Source organism: Solanum pennellii, chromosome 6 (genome assembly GCF_001406875.1).
Source record: "Solanum pennellii chromosome 6, SPENNV200".
In the NCBI taxonomy this organism is placed as follows: Eukaryota; Viridiplantae; Streptophyta; class Magnoliopsida; order Solanales; family Solanaceae; genus Solanum; species Solanum pennellii.
Window position 1 is genome coordinate 51,109,216 of NC_028642.1, and position 21,824 is coordinate 51,131,039.

General features: G+C 30.8%; 2 protein-coding genes across 2 annotated transcripts; both read right to left on the reverse strand.

Moving 5' to 3' along the window:
* Window positions 1–1,255: 1,255 nt before the first annotated feature.
* LOC107021591 lies at window positions 1,256–5,809 on the reverse strand. Its single transcript, XM_015222285.1, has 2 exons — window positions 5,357–5,809; window positions 1,256–1,670 (listed from the first exon to the last, which is right to left on the reverse strand). Exons 1-2 carry the CDS (start codon window positions 5,534–5,536, stop codon window positions 1,497–1,499), a joined length of 354 nt encoding a protein of 117 aa, XP_015077771.1. The 5' UTR covers window positions 5,537–5,809; the 3' UTR covers window positions 1,256–1,496.
* Window positions 5,810–8,371: 2,562 nt separating this feature from the next.
* LOC107023569 (probable alkaline/neutral invertase D) lies at window positions 8,372–14,161 on the reverse strand. The gene is made up of 5 exons (XM_015224295.2): window positions 14,016–14,161; window positions 12,122–12,523; window positions 11,408–11,839; window positions 9,217–9,775; window positions 8,372–8,996 (listed from the first exon to the last, which is right to left on the reverse strand). Exons 2-5 carry the CDS (start codon window positions 12,488–12,490, stop codon window positions 8,701–8,703), a joined length of 1,656 nt encoding a protein of 551 aa, XP_015079781.1. The 5' UTR covers window positions 12,491–12,523; window positions 14,016–14,161; the 3' UTR covers window positions 8,372–8,700.
* Between the last annotated feature and the right edge of the window lie 7,663 nt (window positions 14,162–21,824).

Here is a 21,824-nt window from a genome sequence, read left to right on the forward strand (position 1 = left end):
TATATATATATATTATTAAATTTTATGTCAAGTCAAAACGACGAACAAATTACTTAAACAGGAGGAGGATTAGTTTTGCTTTTTTTCATTAAGTACTAGAGTAATTTTATTGTTACATTTCAGAATTTAAAACCACTGATCAAATACAGCAGCTGGCCATGATCCACTCCAACTCATCCCAATGCTTCTTAGATATGGTTATTATTATCTGATATTTATTTAATTAAAATATAATAAGCTTGTATTAGTTTACTTTCTATTTCTTGCTAACTTTTGAAGTAGGATTTTGGCAGTGATTTCACAAGAACTTAATTAAAAGATATTTCAAAGAACATGTGATTAATTCTTAATTCATCTCACTGATTCGATAATTTACAAATCATATGGAGTGAAATACTACGTCCGTGACATTTGGTTCAATAATTTTTTCAAAATTTTTTTTCACAAAGTTACTCTCAACCAAACATGAAAAAGAAAATGAAAAATATTTTTCGTACCAAAGCAAAGTCATCAAACTATTATTTGTTTTGCCACACAATAATTCATCCCCTATAATCATATCTTAAATGGAATTTAAGATGAGCAACAATGAAGGCATCACTATCCTTCTCATGGTAAAGACACTTCCTTTTGTAGCCCATAAGTCAAAAATATATAGTATATAATTACACTAAATTACACATTCATGGCCACGCAATAATATTAGATAACAGCTTAAAATCTTGAATCTGCCTCTCGCGTTTACACAAAAAGGTGGGCCTACCAAGAAAAAAGGCAGCATGTGAGAACTAATAAATTGTATTTTTCAATGGGTGGACCTGTAATTACCTTTCTGTAAAGAGAATTTCTAATTCTAACTAAACCAAAGATAGTCTTTCCTATATAATGGTGTTGTCTCCTTATTAAGCTTTCTTCTTTTTCTATTTTCAAACTTTACTACAAAAAGAGAAGAAAAGTAGCCTTCTTTTCTCTTTTCACCTGGAAAGGACCTCTCAGCTACTATAGTTAATAGCTTAATATGTAAGGACTTTGTTACAATGTTGCCTCAAACAGTAAACAGCTAGAAATGGACAAGTTTGTTTCATAAATATTAGTAAACAATACCTTTATGTGCAAATGACATGTTGGAGAACCACCTTGCTCTATGAGGGATCGACTTCGAACTCATAACCTAAACAATATTTGGATGTAGGATGTGAACAGTAGAATTGTCTGGACAACATCCAAAGGAAGAGAAGGCTCCGATAAACTCGGGTTTTTCAGGGTTCTAAGGTAAAAATGGTTTTCAATGCTCAAGCCTAAAAGAGGCACAACAGAAAAATTGCAGCAAGATTTTTCAGTATAACTTCAAAGAGGCACAGATCTAATTTTCTTTTTCTTTCCTAAGTAAGAGAGGCTGCATAAATTCAATATTGATTAAAAATTTATATGAGCATCCAGCAAAACTAGCTGTGTATAAACAAACATACTGATATTTGCTCCTACTTTTAGTGCCTTCACTTCTTTGCTTTTGCGAATCTCAGACAACGATACTTCTCCCCACTAACTGTTATTTCAAGAGCTCCATCTTGATTGTCTTGATTTGATGCAGTCCCCATTAGTACACTTTTCTCTTTCTCAAGGTTTTCCCTCTCCATCTTTAACCTGGCTTCTTGTCGAGCAATTTCTGCCTGGGATCAAAACTGTGACATGTTACCAATGTACTCAAGGGAACATCAGCTATCATAGAGGCACATACACTAGATACTGAACTCAAAATTTGCAACTATTATAAAGCTAAAAAGCTGTAAAATGATCATATATTTCCTTCTTAGACTAATATAGCTTGTATTGAACTTTAAACTCAAATGAATTGACCCTGTTCCACCTTTCTCACGGCTACATGTAAGTTTAATGTGTTGAAACCATGAAAAATTTAAGATAGCAAAGTTAACAAAAGAAATGTTTGTGTGTGCCAAAAAACTTAGGTCTGAAAATGTTAAAATTCACTAGACATTTCACCATTCTCAATTTTCATATCAGGCATTGACAAGGAATTTAATTTCAAGGACTTCTATCAAGATTAGGAACGTGTAAATTCTCAGAATAAAGCTGTCAAAGACTCATATTAAATCAAGAGGAAGAATAAGAGCCAGTTGGAAGTGTCAAGAATATTAGAAGGTATGGAGCAGGTACTCGTCCATTGTTCCTTTCTAGAGAAACATGGAACTTCTTTAATCCATAATTGAGATGCATAGGTAATATTGAACAAATTGGAACAGCTGAACACAGAAGTATTGAACAAAATGCAAAATGATTAATCCAGTTAATGTGAAATTTTTTCATAAAATGTGAATACAGCTATCTTAATTGTGAAAAAATCAGCATTTACACAACTCTCAGCTCTCACTAATCCAAAATTGATCTGTACTATTCCTAGATTTGCAAGTCAAGACCTGGAAAAATTACAACACATAACATTTCAATAGTCACATCCGACCAGACTGGGATTACAAATGGTTTTCTAAGCTCAAGAAATGGTTGCTGGCAAAGTGGTGCACATTACAAAACTTGATGAAGAAAGAGGCCTTGACTGGCAGGTTAGTTTTGAATATGTGTGTGTGTGTGTGCGCGCACACACACGCGCAGAGGAACGACTAGTGAACAATTATGCAACAGGATAAGAATTTTTTTGATATGTAACATGCAATTAGAATTTATATTAACCATCTTCAAGTCAAGAAGATATGCCACTGGAAGGTATGGTTTTCAAGAGGAAGCATGTAATCTTTTAAAATGGAAACACCTGAATAGCCAATTCAATTTGCACCCAATGGTTGTAAGGCAGCAACAAGCCTATTGAATTCTTACAAGATAATTTAGGTTCTAATATATCTGGGTCCAAAGGTTGAGTCTTCTTTCAAGCATGTTGAAGGAAGCTCCATGATCACATATTACGGTTCATGCATTATATCAAGTTTCCATATGACATATATGCTCGGAAGGCCTTTAATATGGTTAAAACTTAAAAGTAAGACTTTTCATGTAAATGTGAAGGGACACATGTGATCCTTAAACTGCCTCGAGTAGATATGGGTGGAAAACTTTGAATCCAGAAAACAGCCAACCCTTTTTGATCTCTTGAATAATAACATATACAGGGATGACTTGGGCAAGCTAGAATTTAGGACAGGATCAAGAAAGTTTTTGTCTGATTGCTCTGTTAAATAATCTTGTAAATTATGATATTGACTCAAAGGCACTATACACTATTGCATAAACATAAAAGTGAGAGAAGGACATGTTCTAGAATCACATCACACTAAAAGTCCTAGTGTTTGAGTTTTTAATAGATCCAAAGTGCACTATTTGAAAGTGCAGGATATGCATTCATTCTGAGGATATACGAATACGACTATGGGAGTCGACCTGAAACATTTCAATCTTCTTAAGTTTCTTATGGAAGTAACTTAATGAAACTTCTGCAGATTTACTTAATATCCATACAACAATATCACTGAGGAATAATTTCTGATTCAACTGCAGTGGCTCAATGTGTTGTCTATCACAATTGACATACTATTCAGCTGGCCTTAATAGAGAAACATTTGAATGCAAAAGGGAGAACACAAACTCTAAAACCTCATAATACACAGACTAATTATTGCAAAATTCCTACTGGCTGGTATTTAACCAATAAGATCAACCTTAGACTACACAGGTTCTGTTAATTCGTCTGAGAAACCTCTTGTTGAGACCCTGGTTCATAAATTAGGTTACAGAACCTTAGTCAACTAGATGATCTATGATACCAAATTGACCAGAGGTAAAATTAAGCAAGGGCTGTAGTCCACTTTTTATGATATTTGATATTCCAATGACATCATTAAGTTTGTACATCATCAAGTCCAATCTATACCATTACACTTATCCAATGCCTGTAACAAGGATGCATCTATTGTTTCAAGTGAAAGTAAAACTGGCTGGCTAGCCCTGAGATAATAGCTCAGTTAACCTTTCAAACCACATAAAATTCCAAGGTACTGTGAGAGTGGCACTACATAGACACTAAGAGGTCAACAAGTATCTTTTAAACACAATGAAGAAAACCTGTCATTTCATTTCACTACCACTAATAAATTAAAGGAAAACAATAATGCTACATGTCCTCCACTATGTCCCTCCAATATTAGTTATCAAAAGAAAGAAAAAAATCTTAAAATTTCTCAAGTGTGACATGAAAGGAATTGTAAGATAATCAATATCTCCATTCAATCAATAAATCAATAAGGCCTCAGTCCTCAACTAGCTGGACTAGATTAAGAACCCTATGTGATCATTCAACTCTATTTGGTGCTGGCTAGTAATCTGTGCTTTTCGGAAAATTCGGATTTCTCAAAAACTAGAGGTTCACTCATCTCATAATTATAATATACTGACATACACGTCTCTAGACAAACTACAAAGACTTTTGACAAACATTGGACCCAATGTAAGTACTACAACAACTAAGCATTAGTACGAACTAGCTGGAATAACCAAGGTTAGTCCTTTGTTTCGTTATGTTATGCTCTTACTAAGTCTGCATTAATTCAGAAAGATTATAGGTCTTCTAAAATAACATCTTGATTTTACGTCTTCTTTGTTGCCCTATTAGTACATATTGATCTAAGTAGGGAAGGGAAAACCCTACTCATCCTAACTATGTCCCTTCAGCATTTAGTTATAAGAAACAAGATGAAAAAAGTTCTTTTCTTTTCGGGTATACTTTGAAATTTATGATAAGCTCATAAATCTATTCCACTTTTCATAAAAGAAGATGTATTCACAAAAACACAGCACTTGTTTCCAACAGAAAAAAAACACTAGGTGATTTCTTTCGATTTATCTTAGCGTTGATGGACACAGTTATTTGGTATGTTGCTTCTGGAAGGTGGGGAGGTATTCCAAGAAATTAGTCGAGGTACACGCAAGCTGGTTAGACACCACGGTTATCAACAAAAAGAAACACCCCACTCCCCATCAGCAGTATACAGTATATGTTCGAGTAATTCAGTCAATCCATTTTACATAGTGAATGAAATGAATCCAAATAAAGCATAAAATTGATTGATCCTGTGATTTGAAACACGGAAAGCCAGAAATCACACCCAAAAGAAAACTAAAACTATCGAAAGAAAGAAGGGATTTCTTTTCTAACCAATCTATTCCATTTCTCTCCCAAAAAATGAGGTAAAAACTCACAAAACACCCCATTTACGAGCTTCACCATATTTCAAAAAAAAAATCAGTCAACCCCAATTTAAGAATCAGCAAATAAGTTCAAAATAACTAAAATCTTCGATGAAAAAAAATGGATTTTTTCCCAGGTGGGTACCTCACGACGAGAAAGTTCAGCTTTCCAAGCAGCTTCACGCTCAGCAACCTCACGTTCACGCTCCTCAATGTAACTCTGCATCTCCCTTTCTTTCATTATCCTATCTTGTATATCAGCATCTAATGCCTCTTTCAATTCTTGTACGAATTTATCAACAACTGCTTTAATTCTCAGCGACATCAAATAACCAGGGACTCTTCTCCAAAAAAAAAATAATCTTATTGTTTCTTTTTTTCTCTATTTCTGAGAGACCCTTTTCGGAGAATACTGCTAATTTCTGGTTACTGCTGCCATTAAAGGCGAATTCAAAGAGAGTAGACAAGTTGCTTTGGCTTTTTTTCGGACTAATTGAAGAAGAAACGAATATGTGAATGTTGAAGAGATCAATTTTAGGCCTTTAGTTTTCTCACTTTTTGTTTTTATTGTAGCTGCTGACAACTATAATGGTAAATTCATTTATTTGAAAGCCCAATAAGCCCTTTTCTCCTCCTTACTCAAAAAGAGTGCTAATTTATAGAATTGAAGTTTCATTAATTTAGACTTAGGGCCCGTTTGGATGGGCTTAATAAAAGCAGCTTTAAAAAAATACTTTTAAAAGTGCTGAAACTTATTTTTAAAATAAGCAGTTATGTGTTTGGATAAAAGTGCTGAAGTTGTTATGTCAAACGTGAAAAGGGAAAAATGGAAGAAAGAGATGTTAGGGTTATGTTGTAATTTAGAGATTGTATAAAAATATTAAGGGCAAAAAGATAAAAATGTGGTCAACTTAAAACAGCTTATAAGCTAAAAAAAAAAAGCACCTCTACCCCAGCTTTTAACTTTTGGCTTAAAATAAGTTTTTTTTAACTTAAAATAAGCTATTTTGAGTATTACCAAACAGCTAAATAAGTCAAAAATCAGCTTTTAATGTCAGTTTGACCAGCTTTTAAGCTGAGCCAAACAGGCTCTTATATTATCTTTTATTTGAAAGAAAAGAACTCTATGTTAAAAAAAATCATACTTTAAATTTGATATCGAAAATTGTATTATTTCCGTCAGTTGATTTGGATAGTGGTTATTCATAAGGATGGCTTTCTGAGTCAAGCTTGTTACATATGACATGTCTAGTGTGGTTACATTCTCTGTGTGCTTTGCAGGCTATTACATGGTGAGAGGTTTAACCAGTACGCACAAAGTACTCACCTAAAGGGCAAAGGCTGAGGAAGAGGTTATAGCGGGTTATCCTGAGGTTCTAAAAAAGAAAATTTTATCCCTTCCCATCAACATGTGTTGTGATGTAATGGTGGGAGTGTCTTACCTTTAATCAGAAATTTCGGATTCGAGCCTTGAGTATAGAAAAAATCTTGTTGGGAACGCCATTCTAAATGGACCCTCAGTGCATAATTTAAATTTAATCGAAGCTTCAATATAGATTCCGAAAACTAAGCGGAAAAAAAAATATATTCCTTCCCCAAATCCTTTGGTAGTAAAGAATGAATTATATCACTGTTACTTTTGTTTCATTTTATTTAAATTGGAGATAAACTAATACTACATAATTTTGTCTTTTTAAAAAACGTCAAAAGAAACACGTGGAATATTTGCACTTTAATGACCGAGCGATGGAAGCCCCAAAATATATTTTTCTCCTTTTTTCTTATTTTCTTCTCACCGGTCATCATCGAAGGAAATTGTATTATTTATCCCTTTTGATTAATATAAAAAAATAAAAAATAATTTGATTAACAAGATGAAATATTAGAAATTAGAAATAATAATAATAGAAAAATAAATTAGCAGAAAAATATCATGTCATTATCAAATTTAAGTTCTGGAAAGTGGAAAAAAAAATGATAATTAAAAGGCGTTGAATCTGTTCGTTAACAAATCATTATAACCCTATTCCATCATTTAACTGTGTGACAAATTGATATGACATAACGTAAATATCGAATATGAATAAATGTTTATAAAGATAAACCGTCGCAGTCAAATAAGGCGTTAGATAAACTAAATAATAGCATCTGTATTTATAGTTGATCCTTCTCCATATATGAGGCAAATGTTCCTTTTTTTTCTTTTGTTTTTTGGATGTTGTAGTTTTCTAATTTATTGGGAAAAAAATAAAATTGTTTGTCTTAATTTTCAGAGAAATATTCTCTTGGATGGTATGTGAGGTCGTTTAGGCAACTTCTATTTTCTTGTATGTATAATGACAAGCTAAGATTATGTGGGATCCAATTTAACAATGGTCACAAAATATGTTACTCTATTATATTGAATTTTGGGGTCATTATCATAGAGCTTTTATTTTTGGACCCATTTGTCTCAAACATGTTACATTTTGAAATCCTCATAAGATTGACTTCGATGTGGTGTCAAGTAAGGTATTAAATGAGCGCATTGAATCAAATTCAAATAGAAAGATTATTTGAACTAAAAATGCGTGAAATTAGAATAAGATCAACCAATGGATCAAAGCCTGAGGCCCTAAGCCACCAACTCTTATCAAAATTTTCGTTTCCAATGGAGTAATTATTTAATTACCTAATAATATTTGCATGACTTTTGTATAACATATATTTATCAAAAAAAAAAAGTATATTCAAAGATAAGGTTCTTTTATCTCCACGAGGTAAGGATAAGACGTACGTACAATTTATCTATCAAATTTTATTTATGTAATTACATTAATACATTATTATATTTTGACAAAAATTCTTATGGGTTCTATCAACTGAACTTTTAAAATAGAACAAAATGGACGAATTAAAATGAACGGATTAAAATAGACCATCTTAATAATTAAGTGAGTTTGGTACATCACGAGTCAAAATGAATATATCAGAGCAAAATTGGATGGATCAAGATGGATGAGAGTCAAAATTAACGGATCAAAATGGACTAGTCAGAAGTTTTTTTACAGGGCAGCAAAATGAGGAACTCTTTATTTTTTTTACAGAAGTGTTCCATTCGAGTATAGCTTTGTTTTTAGCTACAACAAGGGATAAAATTGTATCAATAAGTTTGGTTCAATTTAGGCAACAATTAATATATATATATATATATAGTTAGGAAACATCATATTCACTGTCTTTGTCAAAACAATTAGATGATCATTATCTAAAATTGGTCCAACACAGTGGAAACTATCAAAACAAAAGTCTCTTATTTTAAGAAAAACAAGACATTGATCTGGCTGGATGATGCTAATTTACACAAAGGGAACTTTTGAGCAAACCTACAAGGACAGAAATAGCCAAAGAATTGTGTTTCTTGTAATGTTAACAAAAAAAAACACATCTCTTACCTTCTGTGTTTCTCTATCCGTTTCTACTGTTTGTCTGTTGCTTCGACTCAACACCTCAGAACGTCCATGAAGATGATCGCTTGATTACAGGCTTCATTTGCTTGTCCTCCTCCAAAGAGATCATTCCCAAGTGTGAAGGATCCTCCAGCAACATCTTTGCTACAAGATATCCAGCAATTGACCATGTCTGGTGCTTCCTTGCTTGTTTACCAATGTATCTGCCGAGCTTTCCATCATAATATTCAGGCCAGCTGTCCTTGAGTAAGCGGCTCTCAGCAAGATCAATTGCTCGTCTTGCAATTTGTGGCCGTCCAGTCTTAATGCAGGCAGCCGTTAGCAACCACAAAAGCACTGTGTTTAAGAGGTGAATCATGTGTGTAGCATTAGCAAGTGTAAGATCAATTGACTTCAAAGTTAGACTATGCATTCCATTTCTTTCACTAATAGAACTAAAACTAACAAAAAATTTCCAAAGCAAAGAATCCTTATAACATAGTATGGGGTTGAATAAATAACTTCCAACAATGATCAAAGTGAAATAAAATGCAGTGCAGAAGGATGATGGTCGAACCTGGCCAAGATCCTCCGTTATGGTAACTCCATCTAATATTCTTGGGATCACAACCAGTTACTATCCGCCATTCGTGATTTTCAATTGCTGGATAGCATATCTTCAAAGGCATATCTGCTACTAGCTCCTCCCAGCGGGATTCTATGAGATCCATAATAGCAGAAGCTTGTTCTGGAGTGGCAAGGGAAGACAAGATGGCAATACAGTTACCCAAAGCAAACCACCTGAAGTCCATCCTTGCAGGACTAACGTTTCCAATAAAGTAACCTCCACGTGTAGGCACAAAATCAAATACCCACTCTGGGATTGAATCAGGAATAACATTAAACTTATTTACTGCTGTGTGAGAATACTCTTCAGTTTTATAGCGATATATGTCATTTAACTGTTGAAAGTCGAGCCAAAAATAACTTCGCATATGATAACTCAAGGCATGCAGGCGCTTCACTATTCTCTCAATGAATTCTTTCCCTTCTGTATCGTGCTTCAACATGGCCAATGCAGATCTCAGTGCCATGAAGAAGAGAGCTTGGATCTCAATAGGATATCCATAAACACCCTGAAAATCAACCACAATAAAAATTAGTATCCAATTAATGTCTTTTCAAGGATAAAACACCAATCATGGAACCTAAATTTTGGAGGCAGGAAAAAGTTGTGTTACTGTTCTTTTAAGCATAAAAATCTAGTCCTCTAAGAATGGATAAGGAAACTCACAAAGGCGAGAATTTCAGTCTCTTAGATTAGATCCATTTACTATTAGAGTTTTCCGATCATTGTCAGATATCAGACAAAACAATAGAGTATTGTAAATAAAAGGTTCACCTCTAGACATTCATTGACTTGAAAACTTAAATTTTTTAAAGAAATTTGTATGTCACGGATAACTAAGCTGGAATAGAAGCTTCAGAAATGATGAAACTTAGCAATTCAACGCACGAGGTGTAACCAGAAACGGTTCAATTAGGCCATGTTATGGTTTCTCATTCTTACAAAAAAAAAAACACTAAAATTTCACTAGATAAGCTGCGTTATGTTTATTTTTCTGATAAGGCAAAAGTTTTTTAAAAGGGTTCCAACAAGGTACTAAAAGGTTACGTAAACAACATAAAGCTTCAGAAAGAAAAACAGACTACTAGACTGTTCTATCTAACAATTCCAAGAAATCCATTAATAGGCTCAAATCATATGGTCTGCACATTATGCCCATACAAAGAAGTAGGAAAATGTAAAAAAAGTCAAAAAAGTTGAAGAAAAAGGAGAGGAAGACAAGGAGTTTGTTTCCCTTCAACAAAGAAGAATATGAGCTGCCTGACATCCTTTTAGGACTAAAACAGAATAAATCATCTCATTCCTCCCTTTCTGATTCTCTATTTTCTTTTAGCTTTATCATTAATTCCGTTCTGATTGACTATTCCAAAGTCAATATAAAAGCAGTAACTGCTAAAGACGAATGGGTTGTAATTTTCACAAAAGTTACTTGTCTGAGAAACTAGTAGATTAGTTAAAAGCTCTAAATTCAAACATCAAGAGTGTATGTCCAACGCTTGAACATAAGTTATGGACCAAAATATCAATATCCTGAACAATTGAACAACAATTGTCGGGGAATATTAATAGCTCAGTTGGTTGGCTACATGAACTCTCACAGAACATCATTTGAAGAGGCTAATGATGCAAACGAACTTTTAGGGAGCCAAGGATTCAAAACTTTACTGTGTTATACGTTTTGTTGACAAATCTCCCACAAAATTTAGCATGATCTGAGGGATGTACAAAGTGCTAGTTTCAACTTAGAATAGAGATCTACACTAAGAACATTCACTGAATTCTACTAGAGTCTAAAATCCATTTACTATGCATTAGAGCTCATGTCACATTGTCGCAGGGACAAAGAAAACAAAGCTAAAGGTCACTAGTAGACAATCTATTGCAAAAGTTCATTTTCCGACTAAAAAGTTTTGTATAACCATGAAACATAAGATGAGAATGCATAGAAGAACATAAGAATACACATCTAAATGAATCCTAATCACAAAAATTGTAAGAACCTAACTCCTTATTTATAAAACCAGCTTCAGCTCTTGTTGCTTATAAATTGCTCCAATCATCTAAGCTAAACAGGCTTTATATCAAAATGATAAGAAGAGATCCAAATATATTGAGAAGGTATGATGACAAAATGTATTACCATCCTCCTATCAATCATTGAGCATCCATCAGCACATAGCAGAGTTGGAAATGTGTCGAATCCTTCAGACAAACACAAGCTCAATATAAGTCTCATTCCCTTTTGGCACTCTGTTGTTTCAGAGAGACTGAGGTCTCCAGTAGATTTTGTGTAAGCACGGAGAAGAATTATCCACCAAAACCCAGAATCAACAGGAGCAACTCTTCCAATTGCACTCTCACCAAAATCTGCTACTATGGTGTCTGTCTTACGAACAGGATCATGAAGAACCTTGAAACTAGCAGGCATAACCCCTTCTCCCAGCTTGAACCTATCTACTCTTTTTTCCCATCCCTGAAGCTGAAGTGTCTTCAACAAGAAGTTCTTGACTATATCTGGCTCTCCATTCATCAGGAAGGCCAAAGCACTAGGCACAAAATCTCGAACAAAAACCTACACACCAAACGAAATCTTCACTAGATAAATACTCTGACAAAACAGATATTATTATACTCCTTATCACATCACTGTACCTCACTCCAAACTAAACCCAGTTTCGGCATCAATATGACAATATCCCAACATTAATATGTATGGCATCAATAATCAACGCACATTTTTGTTCAAAAAAGTCATTCCTGATCATAGTATATGATACCAATATTATGCAAATTACTAAATCAAAATCATAAAGAGGACCAAGATTCTGGAATACTTGGATTTCATATTACTGACCTGATCATAGTTGAGGACTTCTTCAGAGGCATGGTCAATTGCCGCTATTGTACCGACTGGTTGACCACGAAAATGAACCATAGTGCGACGTAGAGCATCCCATGCTTCAGCAACCATCGGATGGGGCTCAAAAGAGTTCCGGGCTGATGAAACTGGGGTGTCCAAGACTGATTGGCCAGGTGAGGCACTTTCATAATGATCTAAACCTCTAGATAGGCCAACGGACAACTCACTGAGTGACCTCTCATCAAAAGATCTCTTCCTCTCTATGTTTATCCTTGGCTTGTTTAGAAGCTTAGAGAGATCATAATCATCTATTTCAGAAATGGAGCAGTTGGAGCCCACATTTCTCAGTCCAGTTTCTTCCATGGTCACCTTAAACCTTCAATCCTCGTAAGTACTCTGTATCATAAACAATAACACCTTTAAGAACAAAATACAGGTTGCAGCTCCATATAGAAACACAAAATTGTTATTTCTTCTTAGGAAAATAATGCACCCTTCGGTTCAATTTGTTTTGTCTAGTATTGACTAGGCCTTGAGTTTAAGAAAGTAAAGAAGACTTTCGAATCTTGTAATCTTAAATTAAAGATATATAGATTGTACAAAAATGACTTTTAATCTTGTGGTCTTAAACATGTTGTGTGGGAAGTTAGAACTAAGGAGTTGCGGAAAATGGAAAGAGGGATTTTTTTAAAAAAAAAAACAGATTAAAAAGGTAAGTAAGACAAACAAATTGAAAGGGATGGATTAGCTACCAGTCAACCCACTAGCACTCTGGGTCGCACTAAAAGAAGGAACTTTACACACACAATACTAGTGTTTGTGAGCATGCATTTGTATCAATCACTTAACTATGCCCAATAGCAAATTAGTTAGATCGGCTATATGAATCCATTCCACTTCATCCGGACCCACTTTTTCAATACTCAGAAGTAATCTAAGGGCACACAAATAGATACATAAACGCAAACATACATACATGTGTGTGCACATTCGCTCAAGTATGTCAAAAGACATATACAGAACTTCAGAAAATCACATATAACTAGAAATCACAAGCATTAGCCCCTTTATACTACAATACAAGTTGCACACCGATATAAAAATACAAACTTGATATCGATCTATATTACTTGATAATTCTCAACCCACAAACATTATCTCGCATAAAAAGGAAAAGGTGCTTTTATGTACATAAAGTTGGAATATTTAGGTGCACATATGTACACACACATAAATAGATGGTCAGGAAGTCCAGAAAATCACTTAGTATCAAAATCCGGGACGAAAATTGTACAGAACACGAATCTCTGTAACATTATGGCTCAACTGAAAGCAAAAAGCGAGTCGATAAACAATAGCCATCATCCAAGTTCTCAACCATTATACAAAGGGAGAAACAAAGTAAGAACAATAAGGATTTCACTTTTCAATCTTATCCAAAAAGACTACAGTATCCAATAAGTAATAATGCAGGTCATTAGTAATTCCATTACCATAATCAAAATAACCTTATCCAGAAAGAAAAAAAGTACACACATTGAACTGCCACTATTACCATAAATCAAGCTGTTCAGATTTCTTTTCCTGTAGAATGATGTTAATTTTAGAAAGAACAAAAACATTAAATTCTACAAAGGAAGCTCATACAAAAGATCAAATCTACATATCCCAATTCAGAGAACAAGCTGCATATTACAAACTTAAGATCCAAATATAATGAAGAAGATAACATAATGTAAATAAATTAAACACATAGTAAAAGAGCTTCCTGAGGAGCAAATTAGATCTAGAGCTGATTTTGCACAAAATCAACAATACACACACAGAAAATACAAGCTTTTAGAGGAAGAAGATAAATATGCAGAGAAATATGTATAAGAGAGAAGACCTTAGCTAGAGAGAGAAATGAGAAGAATGGAAGATTTTCCGACGATGATGATGGCCGGAGCTCCGGCGAGATCGCCAGATAAAGAGAGAGAAAGAGTGTGAAGAAATGGAGAAGAGAAAAAAAGGAGCCTACTGTTAAGAGGTGTTATTTATAGACTAGTAGAATTAAAAAGTTTTGGCTATAGTGGGTCCTACATACAGCTGGAATATATATTTGTTTAGGATAAATTGGCAATTGATAAGTAAAAAAGGGAATTAAAAAATAGTGATTTTTACTCTTTTGGCCTTTCAAGAAGTGTAAAAAAATATGGAATATATTAAAAGTATATGGAGAATTGGAAGGTTGGTAAAGGAAATTAGGTGACACCAACCCTGAAAACTAATTTAAATAACAACTAACATATCGAGTACAATTCTACAAATAAAATTTGGAAATGATAATATATAAACAGTCTCATTCTTCAGATAGAAAGGTTATTTTCGATAGATAAATTTTTTACTCAAGCAAAAAATATAAAAATACAATAGTAAAGTCAATCTAAATAATAGTAAAGAGAAGAAATATTTTTTTTATAGAAAATACAATAAAAGATTAATATAAAAAGCTACCAAATTTGAAAATAAATAAGGGAAAAAGAATATTGATAACTTTTTGCTATAGTTAGGAGCATAAATAGTTTTTGTAGCATGATGGATCTAATTATTGAACTTGTTAACTATTAATTTTCTCTCTTTTTCTTTGTTTATAAAATTTGAATATGGAAGTTATGAGTAAACACAATAATTGTTCTCATCATAATTTATTTTCTTATTTTTAATTAATTTGAATGTAGAATATATAAATGTATTTTGACTCGTTAGATTTTAAGAATATGGTTGGAAAAAATAAAATAAAATATTTTTTGAAATAAAAGAAAAAAATAATTAATTATAAAAAGAAAATTAAAATAGAACAAGGATTTCCGTGAGGGGAATAGCAGGTGAGAGAGAGTATCAAAGCACGAGGAAATTGCCGTGGAGCAAAACGACACAGTTTCGACCATTTCTTTAGACTATAATACAACTTGACTTTATTTATTTCATGTTTTTTTATTCTCTTTAATTTTATATATTATTATTATTATTATTATTATTGAGTCCCCACTTGGCTGTCCTTTTTTGAATTCTACTCTAAAAAGTAAAAACTCACAATTAAAAGATTTAAAGTTTGGGGAATGAGAGAAGGGGGGAGTGAGTAGGTAGTTTTTAAAAAAAAATAAGAGTATAATAATTATGACTATATATTTAAATTTTCAAAAAAATATATATATTTTGAGATTTTAAATCAAAATTTAATTATTTTTTAAAAAATATAAAACTTGATATAAGTTTATACTTTGTAAAAGAAAAAACAATTTAACATTTTAAGTTTTGCAAAAAAAGAAAAAAAAAGCTCATGCTCGACATGAAAAAATTATCCGTACTAAATAAAAAATATATCAAATAATAATAATTTACTATTATTATTAACTAGTGAATCTTTATAAATATATATAAATTCGAAAGTTTATAATCCAAACATTTTTGTATAAAATAAACACACAAATATGTGATTTATCGATGTAGTGTCTTATGATATACTATCGCCTTGCTTTGAACTATGATTTAATCTTTTGCTAACAATGTATAAAATTTGAGAAATTTTTTATAATGACCAAACTTGTTTTTTCATGTTAATGAGAAAAAAATGCAGCTTAAAAAATTCAAATTTTAAATTCAAATAAAATTTCAACTTCTAAATAATTTGTATCATATTAAATGTCCAAACAAACTCCTCCTTATTATGAAGGAGAAAAATCTTGGAATTATGTGAGTTGTTTTACTTATTTTCTAGTAGTAAGTAAATAAAAAGAAATATTACTATCTCAAAAAAATTATACATAATTTAGAAAAAAAAATTAAAAAATTCCTATACCGAACACACTCATACACGTCATTGTCTCATTGATGTAATGAGTTGCTTATATATCAAGCCAGCCACCTAAATAAAATTTATAGGTTTTAATTTACATAAAAGTGAGATTTATAATTATGAAAATGGAATAAGTTATCTGATATTCTAATAGGGTAAAATAAAATTGCAATATATTATAATAAAAATCATATTACAAATACTGTGTAAAATAGTTATCACATTATTGGCGTATACTGTATATTTTGTCAGTAATGATTTTTATTCTTTATGATATTTGACTTGTAATTCTTCAAAAAAAAATGTAGTAGAATTTGATTTTTTCTAGAAACAAACACTAAACAAAAATTTTTTTTCTTTCTAAGAATAGACCCCTTAATTATTACGTCTTCGTTATGTAAATAATTTAGCAAATACCCTTTTAAGAAATATCTTAAATTTTTTCCACATATTTTGGCTTTGCTTTTGGTTAACTTCCATTTGACGTAAGGTAGGGTTACCTTTCCTTGTTTAGTAGATTTGTGTTTACCTTTATCCATCACAAAATCCACCTTTTGCTTTCAATCTGATTTTTTCCTCGTTGTGGATTATATATATATATATATATCTCTTTTCTATCAAAATTATTCTAATACAAGTAGATTGTACGGTGTCTATTAAAAAATAAAATTGACATGAAAGTAGCTATTTGTTAGCCTTCCTAAGGAAAAAAAAGTGCAAAGTATTTTAAAATGGAATGAAAAGATAAAAATACCATCTTTAGAAGTGAGGAAGTAGTAACTATCTTTACCATACTGAATTATACTATATTGTTTCTATTGCCAAAATAGATTTTTCTGGTTCTATTTCTTTAAATAAAAAATAAAAAAAGTAGTATGACACTATGACTATGAATTTAATTAAATTGATAGGGTTGATTGGTTTGTAAACAAGTTACGTATAAATTATTTATACATAAAGTTTTTTATAGAAACAACATGTAACTTGAGTTTTATCTTTTATTTTCTTGGAAAAGAAGAAGAAGTACAGGTAAGTACAAACCACGATAATTAAGAATATTCTTTTTGTAGCACGTAAAAGAAAATTTAATAAGGTATTTGTTTCTGCATAAGTCAAAAAGAAAGACAAAAATAAAATATTTTTTAAAAAAAGATTTTGTGTATAAAAAGAAGCAAATCTCAAAAAAGATTTGTTTCTTTTACAAAAATCTTTTGGGTAAGAATCTGTCCCATTTGGCTTTGAAAAGGCAAACAATTCTTCAAACTTAAAATTAAATAACAGACATCAAATAATCAATTTTTAACTGCATTTACTACAATGGACCACCATCTTTGTTTTATCCCATGCTAAATAAATAATCAAATCCCAACTGAGATTTTTAAATACTTTTCTTTTTCAAATATGTTTCTGATTGGTTTCAGGGTCAATAATTTATCGAAATAGTATTATTTGTAAAATTATATTAAATATGTCAGTATTAGTGTATTACTATCGTATCATTATACGAAGATATAAATGTACCCTCAAGAAGTTGGCACTTCCTATGTGAATTTCTTGAATGTACCCTCAAGAAATTGGCACTTGAGTAACTTGCCTTGAATGGATATCTCTTTGAAATTGCATTATTATACTTTACCATCATTAATAAATATGGCTATACTTAACTAGTTGACACAAATAGTTGTAATAATAATAATAATAACAATAATAATAATAATTTATCTTTCAAATTGCCAAATAGCATATTTATTATTTGGACGGTTGTAATAATAGCAATGAAGTATAATTAAATGTGCTTAAAGTCGAGACAAATCATATGGAATATCAACCAAATACTTCCAAATGAATTACCTGTGATTTGTCGTGAGAGGGTGTGTTTGGTACTTTGGTATATCTAAGGAGGATTTTGAGTTTGAGTTCGGAGTTTAAAGGTATAAAATATTAATAAAAATTTTAAAAGGGCACATAAAATTTTATATTAATCAAAATGATAAAATCGCTGGAATAACAGCGATTTACTACATCGAAAAAAGCAAAATCGTTGCTACTGCAGCGATTTTGCAAAATATGATTTTTTTTTAAAAAAAAAAATTAAATCGATACCTAGGCAGCAATTTTCAATTTTGTTTTAAAAAAAAAATTTAGAAAATCGCTGCCTGGGCAGCGATTTTCATTTTTAATTTTTTTTTAAAAAAAATCGTTGCCTAGTTTTTTTTTAGAAAATCGCTGTTTTCTTTAAAAAAATCGTTTCCTTTTAAAATTGAAAATTGAAAATTGAAAATCGCTGCCTATTTTTTAAAAAAAAAATATTGAAAATCGCTGTCAAGGTAGCGATTTTGCCGTTTTGGTTGATACAAATTTTTATATACCATTTTGAAATTTTTGTTAATATTTTATACCCTTAGTGTATCGGTCGATTCAATTCGATTTTAAAGTTTATCTGTTTGACTTATTAGTTATTGATTTGTAGAGATGCTAAACCTTTATTGATCCATTGAAATATGTGCTTATCGATTTTGATAGTTATTGATTTAACCGTTAAGATTTGACATACAAAAAAAATATTGAAAATCACTTGGAAACAAGGTGACGAACCAAATAAACCATGCACATACTTTCACAGGTACATTTTACTCAAAAGCCAACACATTTACATTGTAAAATAATCAAGTGTTTGAGATAACCAAAAACAAAAGTAGGAAACCGAAGTCTAAGTAAGGGACTTTATATACAAAATGGTAATATATATAACTATTTAATTTACTATCGGGTTATTGGTTAACCCGTTAAAAAAAACTTCAAACTGTTAAGAACCGAGAACTCGATAACAAAAAAAAAATAATCAAAACCCCTAAACCAATAACCCAATACTAAGAAATCAATACCTTTTTTCGATTTAAATTATTAATTTCAATTCAATTTTGAACAACCCTAATAAATGTAAGTGACATTTCAGTTCAAGACAAAAAGTTTTTCATAAATAAAACATAGAGAAATATTCAATATATAAGCGAGCAGCATTTATCTACGAAACACATTTTAAAGTTATAGAGATCCAAGCCTAACCAGATGTGTGATCTATCTCAAATTAAGACCCCATATGGTAAAAAATATTTGGCATGCTTTATAAATGAGATAAGAGGCTTATCCCTAACATAAATCTAAAGTTTATGATTCAATTAATTTTTTAAAACTAAAATATATAGGATTTTCTGAGTTCTTTAATTTAATTGTTTGATTATATAATACGTACTAAATTTAAGCATTAATGAGAGACAAATTTTATAAATAAATAACAAAATTTGAAGCTGATTTCTTTTAATAATAGATTATCAAAATAATTTTTTACTTACGAACAATTTAGTGATGAAGTTAGTTGTAGTTCCAAAAAAAAAAGTATGAGATAGTTGTTTGGAATTATTAATCAACACATAGTCTGATATTAAATAATCGATCTGTTTTTCAGTATATATTGACTTGTAAAATTTTGAATATGAATTCAACTCTTTAATTTTATTATTTTCTCACTATAGTATCAATTTTCTTTTAAATATAAGCTTCTTAAAGAGAAAAAATAATAGATATATACAATGTATAAATTGTGTATACTTTATATTAATATTATATATAATATACATATCTATACGCAACATATACAAATAAAATATTGTATACTATATTTCATAAATATCAACTAGATGATCAAATATAAATTTCGTAAGTTTCCGTTTTTCGGTTATATCTCCCCTAAGTCATAAACTCATAATAATAGATTTTCTTTAAATTTTTCTAAACTTGTTCCTATAATGCAGTTTGATTAACTCAACATTCTCAATGAAATTTTAATAAAAAAGATTTCATATTTAAAATTTCGAATGTAATACTTATCATTTTATTACGATTCCACGCAGATGGTCCAAACAATAGTTAGTACCTAACAAAGTTAGGTAATGTGTTTGGGGGTGTTTGGCAAGGCCCAACTCTCCTGGGGAATTGTGGCACGCAATCGCATTCTTCAACCGTCAATAACGGCATACGTGGCTGCATTTGTGGACCATTTTCGAAAATGAAACAAAAATCACATCACATACCTAAACAAGATATGAGAAAACAATACAGATTTGAACTATTAGATAAAAAATATTAGAAAAAATTACTTAAATACATAATTTATTTTTTATTATATTTTAAATTTTTTTTATCATTTTAAAAAATTATTAAAATCCTATTACGTGATTTATTTATTAAATAAATTACTTTACACAATGTATTAGTCAAATACATCACTTTATGATATATTAGGACATACGCGATGTTACTTAACACAATGTATCAATCAAATACATCTCTTTGCGCGATGCATCGGGATGTACACAATGTATCAGGATGTTGAGTTATGTATTCAAAACTAAGATTGATGTATCAGGTGCTTAAGGTAAGAGATGTAAGTTTTGGGTTGTATCCGAATTCCATCAAATTTAAGGAATTTTTGTAGTTTGAAAAAGAGTAGGGATAAGATGTAATTAGCTATTAACACTATGAGATTTGTTTAACATGTACAAAATATTATTCAAATTGGATCCAACCCAATATATTTACAGATTATATTCACGACCCAAACTATTTACCTAACCGCCCCTTGTTCTATTCATTGAACCATTGCTTCTTCATCTCAAATTATAACAATATACTTTAATAGTATCTATATACAGTAATGTCATCAAACAATAATTGGACAATCTTTTAACTTAAACACTATTTGTTTCTTCTTGATGCCATCAAATATACTCTAAGGGGTCGTTACGTTTGAAAATAAGTTAGATGGGATTAGTTATGTTGTGATAAGTTATGTTAGGACTAGTCATAATGGATAAGTTATGGTGAAATTATTTTTTATTAAGTGTTAGATTTGTTGTATTCAAAATAATACGATTACATATATTATAAAATCAAATTATTTTTATTTATAAAATTACCCATACTTTATTTGTTATTTAGCTTAAGTGCATTCCTATGATGGTACCATATGTATTTTAAAAATAATTTTTTTCTTATTTGACTTTAAAATAAAATCTTCAACTTAAATTTATCAAAGTAAAAGAAAATTTATGTGAAGTCAAAATATATATAAACATAAGAATTAGTCAAATAGATTCATATATAAAAATTATAGATATATAGTATAGTTTTTTAATATAAAAAAATTAAAGAATTAACATAAAAATAACGAGTAATTCACATGGTATTAAATAATGTAGCAAAGGTGGGGTGGGTGGGGGGGAATTGGGAGGACATGTGCTAATATTTTTGTTTAGTAAAAAAATAAATTTATATATAAGATCTTTACTATAATTTTGTATTACACACTTTTTTCAGTAATATCTTTTGTAAAAGAATTATTTAAGATTCAGGAGGTTGAAGATTTTTAAAAATAGTTATACATACGGTTTAAATGGATATATTTGTTATTTATATATTTATTTTGGAATAAGTTATCTCCAAATTACTAAACCAATTATTAAGGAAAGATAAAACTTAAAGCTTTACAACCAAACAAGAAATTAGAGATTACTTAAAATTTATCCTGAGATTAACTCCCATTATCACCACATCAAACGACTCCTAATGATATCAAAGAGTAACTGAATAGTGTTCTCACTGAAGTATTGCTTTTTCCTCTTTGATATCGTCAAAATATATAGATACTTTGATAGTATCAAGCAATAAACGTATAACAATAGCAAATAACAAGGGGATATAAAAATAATATGATAGCCCGTACTCGTAAATAATTTCTCTTTATTTTGGGATAAAATTATTCTTTTTCTAATATGATATTTACTATATTGCTCCCTCCAT